This window comes from Scyliorhinus canicula, chromosome 4 (assembly GCF_902713615.1).
Source record: "Scyliorhinus canicula chromosome 4, sScyCan1.1, whole genome shotgun sequence".
Classification (NCBI taxonomy): domain Eukaryota; kingdom Metazoa; phylum Chordata; class Chondrichthyes; order Carcharhiniformes; family Scyliorhinidae; genus Scyliorhinus; species Scyliorhinus canicula.
In genome coordinates, this window is record NC_052149.1 from 129,457,255 (window position 1) to 129,477,643 (window position 20,389).

At 46.7% G+C, this 20,389-nt stretch overlaps 1 protein-coding gene across 1 annotated transcript in view; it reads right to left on the minus strand.

Moving 5' to 3' along the window:
* The window catches only part of LOC119964246 (probable voltage-dependent R-type calcium channel subunit alpha-1E), a 1,062,240-nt gene that overhangs the window by 214,659 nt on the left and 827,192 nt on the right, over positions 1-20,389 (minus strand). Inside the window, exons 22-23 of the mRNA XM_038793526.1 lie at positions 16,719-16,827; positions 4,361-4,490 (exon numbers count right to left, since the gene is read on the minus strand). Of these exons, the coding sequence (XP_038649454.1) occupies positions 4,361-4,490; positions 16,719-16,827 (239 nt within the window). The remainder of the gene's footprint in view (positions 1-4,360; positions 4,491-16,718; positions 16,828-20,389) is intronic.

A 20,389-nucleotide genomic window follows, 5' to 3' on the forward strand; every position in this document is an offset into this window, starting at 1 on the left:
ATATGTTTCTGGAACATACCTCTTCATTCACCTGAGGAAGCCGCAGTGCTCCGAAAGCTAGTGTTTGAAACAAACCTGTTGGACTGTGTTGTAAGACTTCTTACTGTGCAAAGATTAGTGGGAGACTAGAGGACTGGGAAATCTTTAGGGGGCAACAGAAAGCTACTAAAAAAGCTATAAAGAAGAGTAAGATAGATTATGAGGGTAAACTTGCTCAGAATATAAAAACAGATCATAAAAGTTTCTTCAAATATATAAGACAAAAAAGAGTGGGTAAGGTAAATATTGGTCCTTCAGAGGATGAGAAGGAAGATTTAATAATGGGAGATGAGAAAATGGCTGAGGAATGAAACAGGTTTTTTGGGTCAGTTTTCACAGTGGAAGACACAAATAACTGATGGAAATGAGGCTATGACAAGGTGAGGACCTTGAGAGGATTGTTATCACTAAGGAGGTAGTGATGGGCAAGCTAATGGGGCTAAAGGTAGACAGTCACCTGGCCCTGATGGAATGCATCCCTGAGTGCGAAAAGAGACGGCTAGGGAAATTGCAAATGCACTAGTGATAATTTACCAAAATTCACTAGACGCTGGGGTGGTCCCGGTGGATTGGAAATTAACAAATGTGACACCACTGTTTAAAAAAGGAGGTAGACAGAAAACGGGTAATTATAGGCCAGTTAGCTTAACTTTGGTAGTAGGGAAGCTGCTGGAATCTAACATCGAGGAAAAAATAGCGAGGCATCTGGATGGAAATTGTCCCATTGGGCAGACCAGCATGGGTTCATAAAGGGCAGGTCGTGCCTAACTACTTTAGTGGAATTTTTTGAGGACATTACCAGTGCAGTAGATAACGGGGTGCCAATGGATGTGGTGTGTCTGGATTTCCAGAAAGCTTTTGACAAAGTGCCACACAAAATATTGCTGCATGAGATAAAGATGCATGGCATTAAGGGTAAAGTAGCAGCATGGATAGAGGATTAGTTAATTAATTGAAAGCAAAGTGGGGACTAATGGATGTTTCTCTGGTTGGCAATCAGTAGCTAGTGGTGTCCCTCAGGGATCAGTGTTGGGCCCACAATTGTTCACAATTAACATTGATGATTTGGAGTTCGGGACCGAGTGCAATGTGTCCAAGTTTGTAGATGACACTAAGATGAGTGGTCAGGCAAAAACTGCAGAGGATACCAGAAGTCTGCAGAGGGATTTGGATAGGTTAAGTGAATGGGCTAGGGTCCGGCAGATGGAATACAATGTTGACAAATGTGAGGTTATCCATTTTCGTAGGAATAACAGCAAAAGAGATTATTATTCGAATGATAAAATATTAAAACATGCTGCTGTGCAGAGAGACCTGGGTGTGCTAGCGCATGAGTCGCAAAAAGTTGGTTTACAGGTGCAACAGGTGATTAAGAAGGTAAATGGAGTTTTGTCCTTCATTGCTAGAGGGATGGAGTTTAAGACTACGGAGGTTATGCTGCACTTGTATAAGGTGTTAGTGAGGCCACACCTGGAGTATTGTGTTTGGTTTTGGTCTCCTTACCTGGGAAAGGACGTACTGGTGTTGGAGGGTTTGCAGAGGAGATTCACTAGGTTAATCACAGAGTTGAAGTGGTTGGATTACGAAGAGAGGTTGAGTCGACTGGGACTGTACTCACTGGAATTTAGAAGGATGCGGGGGGATCTTATAGAAACATATAAAATTATGAAGGGAATAGATAGGATAGATGCGAGCAGGTTGTTTCCACTGGTGGGTGAAAGCAGAACTAGGGGGCATAGCCTCAAAATAAGGGGAAGTAGATTTACGACTGATCTTAGGAGGAACTTCGTCACCCAAAGGGTTGTGAATCTATGGAAATCCTTGCCCAGTGAAGCAGTTGAGGCTCCTTCATTAAATGTTTTTAAGATAAAGATAGACAATTTTTTGAAGAATAAAGGAGTTAAGGGTTATGGTGTTTGGGCCAGAAAGTGGAGCTGAGTCCACAAAAGATCATCCATGATCTCATTGAATGGCGGAGCAGGCTCTAGGGGCCAGATGGCCTACGCCTGCTCCTAGTTCTTATATTCTTATATACATGTGGCTCCATGTGTGTCTGGTTCCACCTATTGGCAGGAGGTCATGATTGTCACTACGTGTATTGTTCATCAGCTATGTACATTGGTATTGTTATATACAGTTATATACATTGGCGCAACTATGTACAGTTATATACGGATATGCATATCACCACAATGGGATTCTCAGTCAGAAACAAAATAGATTCCGGGGGCACACATGGCCTGCACTGTAAATGAATGGGATTCATTATATGGAAGCAGCTTGTATGTAACTATCCTCCATTAAATGTGTTTTGCCATAGATTGACTTTGTTTGTTGCAATGGACTCTCCTTTATAAAAAAATAAATGGTAGCCTTTAATCAAATGCAATAATCAGTCCGCAATTGGAAAAGCTGCTCCTCATTGTCAATTTGTGAAATTTCTCTTTTGATGCCTAACATGTGCAACCCGGTCTTGCTTCTGACCCTTTACACTTGCAGTCTCAGTATTTAGGTTTCTTTGTTTTTTTTCCCCCAATTGCTCTGTAATAGATAATATTGTTTTTTGATTTCGTCCAACTGTTGGGTTGGGAAGGCTTACCTTGTTCAGACTTGAACCTTAATCTTCATCAGGTCACTGTTAATCCACCCCCCTCCCCCCCAACTGCTTGAATCAAGGCATTAGCTGCTCTATTTCCGGTGTTGGATTTATATTTTCATTATTGTTTTGCTGAGAGTCCATAATGATGCTTTGAGACTTAATTGTGATTTATTATTCTGAACAAGTGATTTATTTATAATAATAATTTTTATTAGTGTCACAAGTAGGCTTACATTAACACTGCAATTAAGTTACTGTGAAAATCCCCTAGTCGCCACACTATGGCTCTGTGAAGCAACAGTGCTAACCACTGTGCTACCATGCCGCCCATTAAAAGTAAGAAGCCTTACAACACCAGGTTAAAGTCGAACTAAGCTAGTGATTCAAAACAAACTTGTTGGACTTTAACCTGGTGTTGTAAGACTTCTTGCAGTGCCCACCCCAGTCCAACGGCGGCATCTCCACATCATGCCCATTACAAGGATTTACAAGAGGAGCAGCATGTCTGCCGCTAGTTCTGGAATGCCTCTTGCCTAGTTCTGGAATGCCTCTTCCCTAAGAAAACCCCCTTTGGTGACTCCCCAGGGGGTGGAATACTTAAATGGGTCCCACATTGAGCACATCATTCCTAGTTGAGCTACTTGGCTGAGAGTGAACGCCACACAAAAGTAAAGGAAACCCGGCTTTGTGTATTCAGAATCAGTAAGGCCATCTGCTCCTTTTCATTAACGCAATCTGTAAGTGTGCGCAGCTCCCATGAAGCTCACAAGCTACCCCGGCTAACTTGGTCAAATCCAGTTGGCATCACTGGAGGGTAATTGCCTGGGCTGCTTCAGCATTGCTGCTCTTTAGCCACTCGCATCACACCGGAAACATTGATATGCTTGCTCCGATTCTCTCAGGCTGGAGTTACACGAGTCATAGCCGTAAGACTCTTTGTTGCTCCTCAGTGCCCGTCGTGCTCCCAGAATCCAGTCCTATCCTTTGAACTTAGTGGTGATATGACCGGCAGAATGGCAAGAGATCTGACAGTGATTAACTCCTTGCCACTGATTGTGGTGTCTTAACCTGATCCTGTGTGGACAGCCTTGTAGAAAGCAGTCCATTATCTGCAACTCCATGATCTTGATAGTCTGAAGCCAGCTTCTGGCCATATGTATGAAACCAAACTGGCTAAAGAATGTCTTCTTCCTCACTAGGCTCCATTATCCTTGAAGGGGATGTTCTTAGAGGATCCATAGCTTTGATGGGGTCCTGAGCCTGAATTATTCTGCAGCTGACATATCAGCACCAAACCCCCTTCGACAGGACGAATAGATTCTGTTGCATTAACATTACACGCTCTCTGCTGCTAGTGGTCTTTGTTCACTGTTGTATAGTAATCATACAATTTCTGCAGTGCAGAAGGAGGCCATTTGGCCCATCGGGTCTGCACTACCCTCCGAAAGAGCACCCATGCAGGCCCACTACACTGTCCCCATCCCTGCAGCCCCACTCAACCTGCACATTCCTGAACACTAAGGGGAAATTTAGCATGACCAATCCACCTAACCTGCACTGTGAGAGGAAAGGAACATCCAGAGGAAACCTAGTATCCAGGAGATTTGTTTTCAATTCCTGAAAGTACCCCAGGCCAATGCTGGACAATCCCAGAGGAGATTGCCAGGGCGTTGTGGAGATCGCACCATGCCTGCTAGCTCAACATCCTCAGCACAACCTTACCTGATTCCTCTCGGAGTCTTTATTGATGGGGTCCTCTGCTGCCAGGGCTACACTGCTGGCAGCGATCACCAACAGGATGCACATCTCAAAATAGCGCAGGTTGACGATGAAGTGACATGCCCTGCGTAGCCTGCCACGTCAAAGAGAAAGGGACAGTTACTGCAGAAATTCCACATATTGAAACAGCCTCCCTCTCACAACTGATGTGATGTTCTGCTCACACAGTTTTAAACACAACTGAAAAGCACCAGGCTGATCTCTGGAATCTAAATCGGTGCGGTGGCTCCATCTACCCCCCGCCCCCCACCTCCCCTCTTCCCGATTTCCACTTGTTGACAACTGCCTGCATGGTGCCCTATTTACAATATCTATTAATGACTTGGATGTGGGGATAGAAGGTACTTTGGCCAAATTTGTAGATGACACTAAAATAGATGGAAAAGCAAATTGTCATCAGGAAGTAAGAAATTTACAAATGAACATGGATAGGTTGGGTGAAGTGAGTGGGCCAAAATTTGGCATATGGAGTTTAATGTGGATAAGTGTGAGGTTATCAATTTTTGTCAGAGGAGTAAAAAGGCAACTTATTACCTAAATGGAGAGAAACTTCAAAATGCTTTGGTGCACACGGATTTGAGGGTCCTCGTGCATGAATTGCAGAAAGTTAGCATGCAGGTAATAAGGAAGGCAAATAGCATTTTGGCATTAATTGCTAATGGAATAGAGTATCTTCGGGCAGCACGATAGCACAGTGGTTCGCACAGTTGCTTCACAGCTCCAGGGTCTAGGTTCGATTCCCGGCCGGGTCACTGTCTGCGTGGAGGCTGCAAGGGGCTGGTTTAGCACACTGGGCTAAATCACTGGCTTTGAAAGCAGACCAAGGCAGGCCAGCAGTACGGTTCGATTCCCATACCAGCCTCCCCGAACAGGCGCCGGAATGTGGCGACTAGGGGCTTTTCACAGTAACTTCATTGAAGCCTACTCGTGACAATAAGCGATTTTCATTTCATTTCATTTCATGTCCTCCCCGTGTCAGTGTGGGTTTCGTCCAGGTGCTTCGGTTTCCTCCCACAGTCCAAAAATGTGCAGATTAAGTGGGCCAGTCACGCTAAATGCTCGTAGTGTCCAAAAAGGTTAGGTGGGGTTACAGGGATAAGGTGGAAAGTGTGCTCTTTCCAAGGGCCGGTGCAGACTCGACAGGTTGAATGGCCTCCTTCTGCATGATCTATGATAAAAGTAGGGAAGTATTGCTTCAACTGTACAAGACATTGGGATACCACTCCTGGAGTAATATAAATCTATTAGAGGCAGTTCATAGAAGGTTCACTAGATTGATCCCAGGGATGAAGAACTTGTCTTATGAAGAGTGATTGAGCAGTTTAGGTCTACACTCGCTCGAGTTCAGAAGAATGACATGAGATCTAAATGAGGTATACAAGATGCTAAAGGGGATTGACAGGTTGACGTAGAGCAGAGAAAAGCAAAGGACTGCGGATGCTGGAATCTGAAACGCAAGAGAAAATGCTGGAAAATCTCAGCAGGTCTGGCAGCATCTGTCGGGAGAGAAAAGAGCTAACGTTTCGAGTCCGATGACTCTTTGTCAAAGCTTTGCCAATTGAGATTTTCCAGCATTTTCTCTTTCGTGATGTAGAGCAGATATTTCCCCTTGTTGGGCATTCTAGAACATGAGACCATAGTTTTAGGCTATGGGGTGGCATGTTTAAAACAGAAATGAGGATGAATTACTTCACTCAAAAGGTCCTGAATCTGTGGAATTCTCTACCTCAGAAGGTAGTGTATGTAGAACACTAAACAAATTTGAGGAAATGGATAGGTTTTTAATTAGCAGTGGGGTGAAGGGTTATAGAGAATGGACAGGAAAGTGAAGATGAGGGCGAGATGAGATAAACTATGATCGTATTTGTAATAGCACAACCCCTTTAATGGGGTGAGCTCCATAGATCATATGACCAGATCAAGGCCAATCGTGCAGGAGCACGCAAACTCCGGCCAATGGGGATTGGGCGGGGCCCTGGGAGGAGGACCCCGGGCAGTGTGGACCAGACAGCTGAAAAGTAAAGACCTGTTTTATAATGGTCTGTCCCTGTTATCTATCTGCCTTTGCCTTTCATCAATAAATCCCTTTACTACTGGAACCTCCAGCGTATCTCTCGAGCCATCACATTGGCAATGAGGACTTATTTTTCCAATCGCAGCCGACAGACATCATGAATTATGGGGGGAAAGGATCATTGGGAAATTAGATTAACTTTACCAAAGGGTTGAGTCATGGAGTCAGTACATCGAACAACTTGGTTTCTTCTTCATCGTAAATGAGATCACAGGCGAGGACAAGCCAGAAGCAACTACTTGTGACAGTTGGCGGAGTGTGCTGAAAAAGGTGCCACGGAGCTTCAAAACACAGCTGAAGGGGAGGTTAACCAAGTATGTGGTGATATTGCTGCGAGGCCTGTGGCGGGATCAACAGGCTCAGAGTCAACATGGTCCTCAGAACAGGACCGGAACCTAAGGAGTGGGTAGGAATCAGGACATCAAACTGAATCAGAGGTGGACAGCCCCAGGAGACTTGCCATGTTCGGGAATTTGTGTGTTTCCGTTGCAACCGAAGGGGGCACATTCAAGAATGTTGCCGCACAAGGCAAAATGAACCAATGCAAAAAGCCAGCAGCAGCAGTCCACAATGACACTGAACATCGCGGAGAAACGTTCTGGAGAAAATAATTTGATGCATCGGTTGAATGCAGGTCAAGTGAATAAGATAGTTACGATTAAAATTGTCTTAAGGGTGAATTAAGGGTGAATGCTTGAACCCCTTGAAATGAAAGTTGACACCGAGCTTCGGTGGCCGTACTGGCTGAACAGACCTTTCAATATCAATAGGCAGGAAAACAGTTTCTAAGCTTAAAGAGAAATACAGCCAGACTTTTGAAATACACCGGAGAGATTTTGTTGGTCCACGGAAAAGCCAATACCCCAGTGGCCTACAGATGTCTGGAGGCCAATCTACCTTTGGTCATCATGCAAGGGCATAGACCCAGTCTGTTGGGAAGAGATTGGTTACAGAAGATTAGGCTCAACTGGCTGGAGATGGTCAAAATATCTGATGGCATCCTCCAAGTTGTCTTGAGGAGGTATGAAGACATCTTCCATGAAGCATGGGGCCAAATTAAGGGTGTTAAATCCAAGACACATGTCAATCCAGATTCCACACCCAAGTTTATTGGATAAGCATATGGATGATAATGGCATAGTGTAGGTTAGATGGCCTTTAGTTTTTGACTTCCCATGTCGGTGCAACATCGTGGGCCGAAGGGCCTGTACTGCGCTGTATCGTTCTATGTTCTATGTTCTTTAGAGCCAGGCTAGTGCCATACGCAGTGCATCAGAAGGTTGAAGCAGAGCTAATGAGATTGGAAGAACTGAGCTGGGTATAATCAAGCCGGTTCAGTTTTCAGAATGGGATGTGCCGATAGTCCCTGTCCTTTAAATTGATTGGTCAATAAGGATTTGTGGGGACTATAAGATGACCAGAAATCAGCCTCCCCAGGTTGATTACTATTCGACTCCTTGAATCAAGGACTTCTACATCAAGCTAGTGGGACTCACCAATTCAAAATTGGACCTGAATCACGCCTACCTGCAGCTAGAGTTGGATGAGGAATCTCAGATGTTTGCTCCAATCAATACCATGAAGGGCTTTTCCAGTATATCAGATTTCTGCTCAGCATTTCTTCAGCCTGCACTATCTCCAGTGCACAATACAAAATCTCCTCCAGCGGATTCCGAAGGCGATGGTTTACCTTGATGTCACGCTAGTCACCGGCGCTACTCTGAAGAACATGTGGTCAGCCCAGAGGAAATATTAGAGCAGTTTTGTGATGCTGAGGTCCACCTAAAAAGTGACGTTCCTAGGATTTTCCGTCAATGCGACAGGTTTGGAAAAAAATGGCAAGGCTACACAAGATCCTCCAGCACTCAAAAGTGTCAACGAGCTTAAATCCTTTCTTGGTATGGTCAATTACTATGGAAGGTAGATTTAGAATCTGACATTGGCACCACTTCAGCTACTTTTAAGGAAAAATCAGCGGTGGCAATGGAAGGGACCTCAATAAGAAGCCTTCTGAGTCGGAAAGTAAGAATTGCAATCTTAAAATCCCTTGGTGCATTTGATCCAGGGAAAACCAATAGTGCTGGCATGTGAACTGTTGCCTTATGGTATAGGGGCCAATTTATCCCACAAAATGGTAGATAATTTGAACACCCTATCGCATTTGCCTGAAGGACCCTTTCTGAAGCAGAACCGAGAGGGAAGGCTTTGTGGGTATATTCGGTATGAAGAAATTCCATCAATATGTGTACGGTCAACAGTTCGACATAGTGACAGACCACAAGCCACTGCTGGGCTTGTTAATTGCTAATGCAGATGCATTAAGTCACCTGCCCCTACCCAAGTGCATTCCGCCATCCTTGACAAATGCAGCAATCTTTGCTGCCTCCCGCCATACTTCATCCTTGGGATTGGCCAGGTGGCCCGTGGACCAGGATCCACATGGATTATGCTGGCCCGTTTTTAGGCAAGATGTTTTTAGGTGTTAGTTGATACCCACTTGAAGTGGTTAATTGTCCAGGAGATGGGGACCACGGTCGAGGCTTTGCACCATGTGTTTGACATTCAGAAGCTTCCCAAGGTAATCATTTTGGATAATGGCATCCCTTTCACCAGTGGTGATTTCTAGTCTTTTGTGGGAGCAAATGGTATACGACAAACGAGAATAGTCCCTTATCACCCAGCACCAAACGGTCTGGCTGAGCGGGCCGTTTAAACTTTCAAGAACACCATAACAGTCAGATAAGCGACTTTGCCAGAGATTGGCTAATTTTTTGCTGTTGTACACCTTAACCTCTCATTCAACTACAGGGATCACACCAGTTGAGTTGCTCAAGGGCCATCGGTTGAGAATCGAATTGGAACTTGTATTTCCAGATTTAGTGGCGTGAGGGAACGTCAGGCCTCCCAGAAGAATCAGTGGTCAGAGCAGAGAGTGGGCAGGTCGTTCCATGTGGGAGATGTGGTTCTGGTCCGTAATTTTGCAGCAGGTTCGTCGTTTTTAAAAGGACGGGCTGTGACCCGGTCGGGGCTGGTGTCTTACATAGTCAATGTTAGTCGGAATTCCGTTAAGAAGCACATTGACCACCTGAGGAGTCAAGGGGTGGTGATCCTCAAGGTGGAGTCAAGGAATCCAGTGAGCACCATGAATGCTCCTGTAACTCGTTCCAGCCAAAGGGAGTCAGGGGCTCGCACATCTGTTCAACCAGCTTCGTTTGTCAAGGACGGTGGGGCTAGTTCACTCATTGTGGACGCGGTTCTACCTGAGGTGGCACCAACTATGAACCACCTGATTGGCCAAAGGAGTTCTGAGCGTGTAGCTGGGCTTTGGAGGTCCTGGATGACCTGGAGGGCCCCAGATCAATTGACTTTTTGATGGACTCTCTCTCCTTGGTTTTCCCCGTTAACAATTGTGACTTTTGTACATAGTTATGGGGAAGTGCATTATGGCACTTAAGGGTGGAAAGATGTGGTAGCATGGCCCCTTTAAGGAGGTGAGCTCCATTGATCAGGTGACCAGCTAAGGGCCAATTGCTCTGGAGCGCGCAAACCTTGCCGAATGGACAGTTTGCGCAGGGTCCTGGGAGCAGGACCCCGGGCAACGTAGACCAGGGAGATCAATAATAAAGATCTTGCCTGGTCTGGAGAGTGTTAGCTATGTGGAGAGGCTGAATAGACTCGGACTGTTTTCATTACAAAGGCTGAGGTTTAGGGGTGACCTGATAGAGGCCTACAAGATTATGAGGGGCATGGATAGAGTGGATGGGAAGGCGCTCTTTCCCAGGGTGGAGGGGTCAGACACCAAGGGGCATAGGTTTAAGATCCATGGGGCAAAGTTTAAAGGAGATGTGCGAGACAGGTTTTTTTACGCAGAGGGTGGTGGGTGCCTGGAACGTGTTGCCAGGGGAGGTTGTGGAAGCAGATACATTAACAGCCCTCAAAGAGTATCTTGACAAACACATGGATAGGACAGGCACAAGGAAGTGCTGAGGGTTTTGGCAAAGGTTGGTATCATGACTGGTACAGGCTTGGAGGGCCGAAGGGCCTGTTCCTGTGCTGCAGTGTTCTCTGTTGTTCTTTGTATCCATTGTATTGTGTTCTGTGCTGGTTACCTAACTGTCTTTGCCTTTTGTCAATAAACCCCTTTGTTTACTACTGTAAGTCTCCAGAGTATGTCTCGAGCCATCACAATATTGAATGGTGGAGCAGGCTCAAGGAGCTAAATTGCCTACTCCTGTTCCCAGTTCTTATGTACTTATGTTCTAATGCCCACTCCCTCACGGGACTAATCCGGTTGGGGTAAATAAAATTATTGCAAATACACTCCTGTCCTAGGAACAAGAGGAGGTAACTCCTCTACTCTCTCCACCCTCTTTAGCCAGATGGGCCATTCAATTAGATCTATATCGTCACACCATTCATCTGCCTTAGTTCTAGTACCGTCAATATCCTTAACCAAGAGAAATCTATCAATCTCAGTTTGGAAATGTTCAGTTGAGTCTGCTTTTTGGGAGAGATTATTTAAGATTTCCCCTCTCCTTTTTGTGTAGAGGTGCTTCTGACATCATCTGTAAAGGGTCTAGCTCTAATTTTAAGGATTTGTTCAAGATCACTGGGGTTGGTTTAGCACAGTGGGCTAAATAGCTGGCTTGCAATGAAGAACAATGCCAGCTGTGCGGGTTCAATTCCTGTACCAGCCTCCCCGAACGGGTGCTGGAATGTGGCGACTAGGGGCTTTTCACAGTAACTTCATTGAAGCCTACTTGTGACAATAAGCGATTATTATTATTATTGTTAACAGGTTTATTAAGTGCCTCCTAAGAGTGGAGTGGTCACTTAATGAACCTCCTGCAGTCTACTGTAGCAATCACTATGTAGACTTCAGGCCTTTACAAGCACGCAGACATTGGGATCGTCATCATGAGATAGAGCTGTCAGCACTCTGTGGAATCTAGGTAACTGACCAAAACAATCAACAGGAACTGGTGTCCCAAATTACCACAATGGCCAGATAATAACAAGGTAGGTTTTCTGTTAGTGATGCTGGCTATTAGCTTCTTAATCTGGAGACCTGGACTAATGATCCAGATACATGGATTCAAATCCCAGCTGGGACTTCCAGTGAATTCAATATATCTGGAAGAAATAGTGATCATGAAGCTAATCACCCCACTTCCCCTACAGATTGTACTCCTGGGAACCTGCGGTGTTGGGGGGACGGGCTTTTGGGTTGTGCATGCGTGTGTGTGTGGCTACTCTCAGAGGATGTGTGTGATGAGACGTTATGGAATTGAAAGTGAGGATATTTGGGGATGGGGATGGGGAAAATTTGTGCATCTGCCAGGGAGCTGGAATACTCACATGAGTGAGATATTATCTCGCTGCCCTGTGTGCTCACTCCCTTCCCGCTCGCTAGCATTACTGCCTCCTCAAGGGGATTGATTTCACACAGACATGTTTGTCCTTCCCATGGTCAGTTTCTGCAAGAGTTTGTTCGGTGCTGTCTTGTCCAGGAAGAGACAGAATAACCACTGGGTATTGACAACTGTGTCCACAGAATCCCTACAGTGCAGGAGGCCATTCGGCCCATCGAGTCTGCACTGGCCCTCCGAAAGAGCACTCTACCTAGTTTCACTTCCCCGCCCTATCCACATAACCCCATCTAACCTGCACATCTTTGGTCTGTGAGAGGAAACCGGAGCACGCGGAGGAAATCCACACAGGCACAGGGAGAATGCGCAAACTCCACACAGTCACCCAAGGCCGGAATCCAACCAGGATCCCTGGCACAATGAGGCAGCAGTGCTAACCACTGTGCCGCCCCATTTACTGTGCTGCAAGATGCCTCATATTTTCTTTTCATTCATTCCTGGGATGTGAACATCACTGGTTCAACCAGCATTTATTGCCCATCCTTAATTGTCCTTGAGAAAGTGGTGGTGAGCTGCCTTCTTGAACTGCTGCAGTCCATGTGGTGTCGGTACAGTGCTGTTAGGGGAGGAGTTCCAGGATTTGTGAAGTTCTAGATTTCCAGGACTGTGAAGGAGCGGTGATATAGTTTCAGGTGGCTTGGGATGGCAACTTGCAGGTGGTGGTGTTCCCATGTATCTGATGCCCTTGTCCTTCCAGGTGTTAGAGGCTGTGGCTTTGGAAGGGGTTTCAAAGAATCTTGGCAAATTGCTGCACTGCAGTTTGTAAAAGGTACTTTTTGCTGCTACTGTGTGTCAGTGGTGGAGGAAGTGCATTTTTAAGTTGATCAAGCGGGCTGCTTTGTCCTGGATGGTATCAAGCTCCCTGAGTGTTGTTGCAGCTGCACTCAATCAGGCAAGTGGAGAGCATTACATCACGTTCCTGACTTGTGCCTTATAGATGGTGGACAGGCTTTAGTGAGTAAGGAGACGAGTTCCTAGCTGCTCTTGTAGCCACAGTATTTATATGGCTGTCCCAGTACAGTTTCTGGTCAATGGCAACCCCACAATGTTGATAATGGAGGATTCAGCGATGGTAATGATGTTGAAAGGGGCAATGGTTAGATTCTCTCTTGTTAGAAATGGTCATTGTCTTGCACTTGTGTGGTCCGAATGTTACTTGCTATTTGTCAGCCCAAAACTGAATGTTGTCCAGGTCTTGCTGCATGTGGGTATGAATTACTTTATTCCCTGATGATTTATTAATGGTACTGAGCACTTGTGCAATCATCAGTGAACATTCCCACTTCTGACCTTACGATGAAGGTAAAGTCAAAGATAAAGAACTGGGAGTTGTGCATGAGTCGTGCCTGTGAAAGAGACTCCCAGACAGCACACTCCACACTTTCTGTGGAAGAGGGTGAGTGCCGGTTACATCTCCAGAAACATAGCTTTAAATCAGTGTTTGAGTTAAACGTGCAGGTGTCCCTTTGAGGAGCTAGAGGCAGCTTTCAATCATGGGAATCATCAGTTAGTCCCACAATTGGGTGAGAAATACAGATTTTCAAACAGGCATTTCTCATTATCATTTTAGCCTCTGTCCTTACATTGTTCAAGTTCTCTGTGAAGTAGTTAAATGATGGAGCCTTTATGTACTTCTGTGTTCATAGTGTGAGAATGGCATATGAGTTTGTAATTTTAATATACCCGGTAACTATAATTCAATGTTCCTTGGTCAAAATTTTAAAATAGCACAAGGGGATGCTGGGTGCACACCCAGGCTCATTGTGCACTCGTGTGATATTTCAATTGGCGGGCACGAGTGCGGGTCGGATGATCACCCGCCAACAATTAAGAAGGGAATTTTAATGATTTAAACAGCAATTTACCTGGCTTTTATGTTTCCCATGCGGTGCATGGGCAGGCAGCCAATTCGTTTTTGTCAGTTTGTCATCGACAGGGGGATAATATGGGGTAGAAGAAAAGGCAGGCTAAGTTGGTAGGAGTTTCTGAGAATTTGGAGTGGGCATACACTAGAGTTTAGTGAACATTTTCATGTCATCCTTTTGATGTTTCTGCAAATCATCTGGACTTTTCAAGACATTTCAGTCTTGTGATACCTCTGAGATTTCCAACCCTTTGGCGCCCACAGTGCACGGGTCAGCCTCTACTCAGCAGGCAGTACCTCAATGGAGGAGGAGCAGGGCAGGGGACAAAGAAAGAGGAGGCCAGGTGGCCGTTGGTACCACTTTTGAGGAGGGGCACAGGCACAGGGTGCTCAGGACCAGCAGGGACAGAAAGGGGGATGTCCTGCGGGAGTCGCCACTACCCAACTGCCAAGGTATCTGGGCAGTGAAAAAATTACCTGGATATGCCCGTGGTCCAGTGTCACAGGAGGCACCGGCTTTCAAGGGAAGCCGTCGCAACCATCTGCCAATTGAGTGGGCCGGAGATAGTCTCCAATTGTGTGGACCCCCAATGCCCAGCCACCTTTAAACATTCTGCCAGTGTGCCATTGGACCTGATGCCCACCACGCTCCAGCCAGCCTCTTCTCAGGACTCCTATCAGGACATATTTCATGCAGGTCAACACATAATTCATCAGCCAACATAATATTGCATTCTTTCCATGATTTTGGGCCACTTTCTGTCCTGCCCACCGTGCACGCATATCAAGTGGAAAATATTCCCCTTATTTTAATATTCCATCTGCCACTTGCCTGTTACCGGCTGAATTTGTTTGTCTATTTTCATTATTACATGATTATCATATGTTTCTATGTTTGTAACCTGATTATTTAGTCAATGTATGAATTTTTCACTGCACGTTACACTGCAATTTTACCACTGAGCTGTACATGTATTCCATGAAAACATCATTATTATTTTTAATAAGGCACCACCCACCTAGTAGTTGTTTTCACTCGTTAGCCTGGTGGGAAAATGATTGAAACCTGCCTCCAGTTGCTCAAAGGGACACCTGCATGTTTAACTCAAACACTGATTTGAAGCGATGTTTCTGGAGATGATTATGTAACCTGAGCTCACCCAGTTCCACTGAAGGTGTGTAGTGTGCTGTCCCGGAGAGTAAGCATGTGTTACAGGATTGGCTCAGTGACTCAGTGAGAGGGAATCATTGCTCTCACCTGGCCGCTGTAATACCTGTTGCAAAACCTTCCTCACCAAGGCTGGGGCTACCTGGAAAATCCAAAATGCAGAACTTCCTGGAGCAGAGAGATGAGGGAGCATTGCATGAACATTTCTGTTGACTGAGTGTGCATTCATCTATTACCATCACTTCCAAAGAAGATGCACATGAAGGGCAGCACAATGGTTAGCATTGCTGCCTCATAGCACCAGCGACCCAGGTTCGATTCCAGCCTTGGGTGACTGTCTGTGTGGCATAGAATCATAGAATCCCTCCAGTGCAGAAGGAAGCCATTCATCCCATTGTGTCTGCACCAACCCTTTGAAAGAGCACTCTAACTCTGCCCACCCACTCACTCATCCATCCTGTTCTATCCTCATAACCTAACCTGCACATCCCTGGACCCTGAGGGGCAATTTATAATGGTCAATCCACCTACCGCCCATGTCTTTGGACTGTGGGAGGAAACCGGAGTGTGGTAGTCACCACTGATGTATATATTGTATATAGAGGATGTCGGTGTAGGCGTTTTGTGGTAAGGCCCTGTACTACAGGTATGGGGGTAGTTCCCTGCCTGCTGGCTCCACCCAGTAGGCGGAGTATAAATATGTGCGCTCCCAGTACAGCAGCCATTTTGCCAGCTGCTGTAGGAGGCCACACATCTTTGTGTAATAAAGCCTCGATTGCATCCAACTCTCGTCTTTGTGTAATTGATCGTGCATCACAGAGTATCTGGTACAAACTTCACACAGTGTTTGCACTTTTGCCCCATGTCTGCGTGGGTTTCCTCTGGGTGCTCAGATTTCCTCCCACAATCCAAAGATGTGCTGGCTAGGTGAATCGGTCATGATCAATGCATGAAGTTATGGAGATAGGGTAGGGGTGTGGGTCGAGATAGATTGCTCCTTTCGGAGGTTGGTGCAGACCTGATGGGACAAATGGCCTCCATCTACCCTGTAAGGATTCAGTGGATTCTACAGTTCTATAACTCACATTGTCAACTTTGATCATGCATCTCTTTGTCCCCAACTGCCCCAGGTCAGGTAAAACTCCTAAAATTCCTTGATGGGATATGGGTGTCGCTGCAGAATATTGCCCATCCCTAATTGCCCTTGAACAGAGTGGCTTGAGCCATTTCAGAGGACACTTAATAGTGAGGAATTGCTGTGGGTCTGCATTCTAGGTAAAGATGACAGATTTCCTTCCTGAAGAACATGAGAAAATTATTTTTTTAAAACAACAATCAATAATCGTTAGGATCACCATTTCTGAGGTTAGTTTTCAGTCCCATATTTTATTAATTGAATTTCAATTCCACCAGTTGGTATGGTGGAATTTAATGTCCCCAGTGCCAGTTGACTACTAGTCCAGTGACCTTATGGCAATCTCCCCTGATTTTATTAACCTCCTCCAATATTTTTAGAGTAAGAAGTCTTACAACACCAAGTTAAAGTCCAACAGGTTTGTTTCAAACTAGCTTTCGGAGCACTGCTCCTTCCTCAAGTGAATATTTTTAGAGATAGCAAATCAAACACATTAATGTTTCTAACATCCTTTCATTCATTCTCCTAATTTTTTGCTTGTGGCAGTGCCCAGGAGACTGATCTGCAACTCCAGCACAATTCAGGGCCATTCAGGAGCATCGGTGTTGTAACTGGAACTGACGAGACTTACGGATTGGTGGTGCTAAAAAGGAACATGGAGCTGTAGGGTATAATCGTCCTGGATTTCTTCTCCTCATCCTTTACTGAGCTACTGCTGCTACACTTACTCATATTATTTCCTGTAAAAGAAACAAAAAGAACAAATTAAACAGGAATAACTGGGCTTGGCTCCAGAAATAGCTCTGTTCATTTATACAGGGAAGCTTCAGAAGGTCCAACTCCTCACCCTGCTCTCCATGGATCTAATTTGGGGTAGAGAGGGAAAGTTGGTCAGGATTCCCTGTGGAATAGGCATAGAATCATAGAATTTAGAGTGCAGAAGGATGCCATTCGGCCCATCGGGTCGGCACCGGCCCTTGGAAAGAGCACCCTACTTAAACGCACAGCTCCACCCTATCCTCGTAACCCAGTAACCCCACCCAACCTTTTTTTTGGACATTAAGCATAATCTATCATGGCCAATCCACCTAACCTGCATATCTTTGGACTGTGGGAGGAAACCAGAGCACCCGGAGAAAACTCATGCAGACAAGGCGAGAACGTGCAGACTCCGCACAGACAGTGATCCAAGCCAAGAATTGAACCTGGGACCCTGAAGCTGTGAAACAACTGTGCTACCATACTATTGTGTCAATGGGAAGGCAGTGGGGCAGCGGCGGGGGGCCAGGGGGGCAGTACATGAGTCTCGGGAGAAGACAATCAGCATGTTGGCCCACCAACTCAGGAAGCAGGATGCGGCGAGGGAGATTGGAAAGGTGAAGGATGGGTGCGGAAGAGTGGTGCTGAACCCGATGAGGGTGAATGGAGCCTTCGGGAATTTTCTAAGAGGCTCTATGCATTGGAGCCCCCAGCCAGAGGCGGAGGTAATGTGGCGAGGCCTAGACGGGTTGGAGTTCTCCAAGGTAGAGGAGGACCTGGTCGAGGGGCTGGAGGCCCCCATTGGATTGGTGGAGATAATGGGGGGTATGGGGGCGATGCAGGGAGAGAAGGCCCTGGGCCCGGATGGGTTCCTGGTGGAATTCTACAAGAAGTTCTCTGGGGATCTGTGGCCCCTGCTAGTAAGGGGAGAGGAACAGGGGATCTTCCCCCTATGTTATAAGAGCATCGATATCCTTAATTTTGAAGAAGGATAAAGACCCAGAGCAGTGTGGGTCCTACCGCCCGATATCACTGCTGAATGTGGATGCCAAATTGTTGGCAAAGATCTTGGCCTCGCAGATTGAGGACTGTGTGCCAGGGGTGATAAGGGAAGACCAGGTGGGGTTCGTAAAGGGGAGACATCTGTCGGTTAATGTGAGGCAGTTGTTAATCATGATAATGATGCCCCCGGAGAAACAGGAGGTGGAGGTGATGGTCACTATGGATGAGGAGAAGGCATTCGACCGGGTGGAATGGGAGTATTTGGGGGAAGTGATGGGGATGGTTTGGGTTCGGACAGGGGTTTATGGATTTGGTCCGGTTGCTGTACAGGGCGCCGGTAGCAAGTGTAAGGACGAATCGGGTGAGTTTGGGGTCCTTCTGACTACACTGGACACAAGGTAGAGGTACCCACTCTCCCCGTAGCTTTTTGCCTTAGCGATAGAGCCACTGGTAATGGCGTTCAGAGTGTCAGGAAGTCGGCGATGGATAGTGCGGGGCGTGGGGGAGGAATATAAGGTCTCGCTATATGCGGATGATCTGTTACATTACATATCAGATCCACTAGGAGGCATTGGGGGTATTATGCATATTTTGGAGGAAATTGGCCGATTTTCTGGATATAAGTTAAATATGGGAAAGAGTGAGGTCTTCCCGATCCAGGTAAGGGAGCAGGAGAGGTAATTGGGTGAGCTGCAGTTTAAAGTGGTGGGACGAGCTTTAGGTATCTGGGCATCCAGGTGGCGCGGGGACGGGAAAAAACAAAAAATTGAATTTGGCATGGTTGGTGGAACAGCTATGGGGGATCCTCAAGAGTTGGGACGTGCTCCCGCTGTAGCTGGCTGGACGGGTGCAGACAGTGAAAATGACGGTACTCCCGAGGCTCTTAGTTGTTTTCCAGAACCTCTAGATCTTTATTCCAAAGTCTTTCTTCAAGAAAATTAATGCTCTGATTTTGGGGGTGATGTGGGCAGGGCAATCTCCACGGGTAAAGAAGGTGCTGCTGGAGACGGGGCGGTCGGGCCTTGCCAAATATAATGAAGTACTACTGGGCAGCAAATATAGCCATGGTCAGAAAGTGGGTGGTGAGGGAAGGGTCAGCATGAGAGCGGAGAGAGATAGCTTCTTGTCAGGCACAGGCTTGGGTACATTGACAGTGCCTCTGCCGTTCTCGCCGGCCAAGTACTCCACATGCCCCGTGGCGGTGGCGGCCCTGAGGGTGTGGGGAGCATGGTGTTCATGGAACTGTAACCCAATGAGAGTCAGCACCTTCAGGAGAAGAGGGGGGTGGGGCCATGGTACTGTGTAGGTGATGGTATTTTCTGGGGTCAACTTGGCTGCATTCCAGGGAATTGAACCCTTTGGTCCAGTAGGTGGAGCCAATAACATTAGTAAGAACACAGAGTGCAGAAGGCCATTCAGCCCATCGAGTCTGCACCGACCCACGTAAGCCCTCACTTCCACCCTATCCCCGTAACCCAATAACCCCTCCTAACTTTTTCGGTCACTCAGGGCGATCTAACCTGCATGTCTTTGGACTGTGGGAGGAAACCGGATCACCCGGAGGAAACGCACGCAGACATGGGGGGATCATGCAGACTCCGCACAGACAGTGACCCAGCGTAGAATCGAACATGGGACCCTGGCGCTGTGAAGCCACAGTGGTATCTACCTGCGCTACCATGCTGGCCATGTAAGCAGTCTCACAACACCAGGTTAAAGTCCAACAGATGAATCAAAAGTGCAGTGCTCCGAAAGCTAGTGATACGAAAAAAACCTGTTGGACTTTAACCTGGTGTTGTAAGACTTCTTACTGTGCTCACCCCAGTCCAACGGCAGCATCTCCACACCAATTAGGGGCATCTTGACAAATACATGAATAGGATGGGAATAGAGGGATAAGGACCCCGGAAGTGTAGAAGATTTTAGTTTAGACGGGCAGCATGGCCGGCACAGGCTTGGAGGGCTGAAGGGCCTGTTCCTGTGCTGTACTTTTCTTTGTTCTTTGTTCTTAATAGCATTAGTATGAATTGGAATGTGTGGCTGAAGGAGATTGAAGCGTTTGCCGACAGTTGTGCCCTCCGTACTTAACAATAGATAATATTTTGAAAATAATAGCTGCATTGGAAGTAGCGGATGGATTATTTCACAGCGTCAAACTCAGGCACGAAGTTTCGGCATGATGAACCCACCCCCTGAATCAGCATCCACCCCCAAACACCCCAACTCCGTCCTGGATCCAGCATCATCCCTTACTCAGTGGCCCTCCCCATCCCCCTCCCCCGACTGCAGTTCCCCACTCCCCCCCTGAATCCAGCAATCCCCTGCCGAATCCAGTGAACCTCCTCCACGAATCCAGTCACTCCCCAACTCCTGCATTTCCCCCCACCCCCGGCTCCAGTAATCCACCAATGATCCCGCCCCCCCGACTCCAGTGGCGCCCCCTCCCCGACTCCAGCAACGACAACCCCGACTCCAGCGACAACTACCCCATCCCCACTCCAGCGATGACAACCCCCCCAAATTGGCTCCAACCCCCGACGG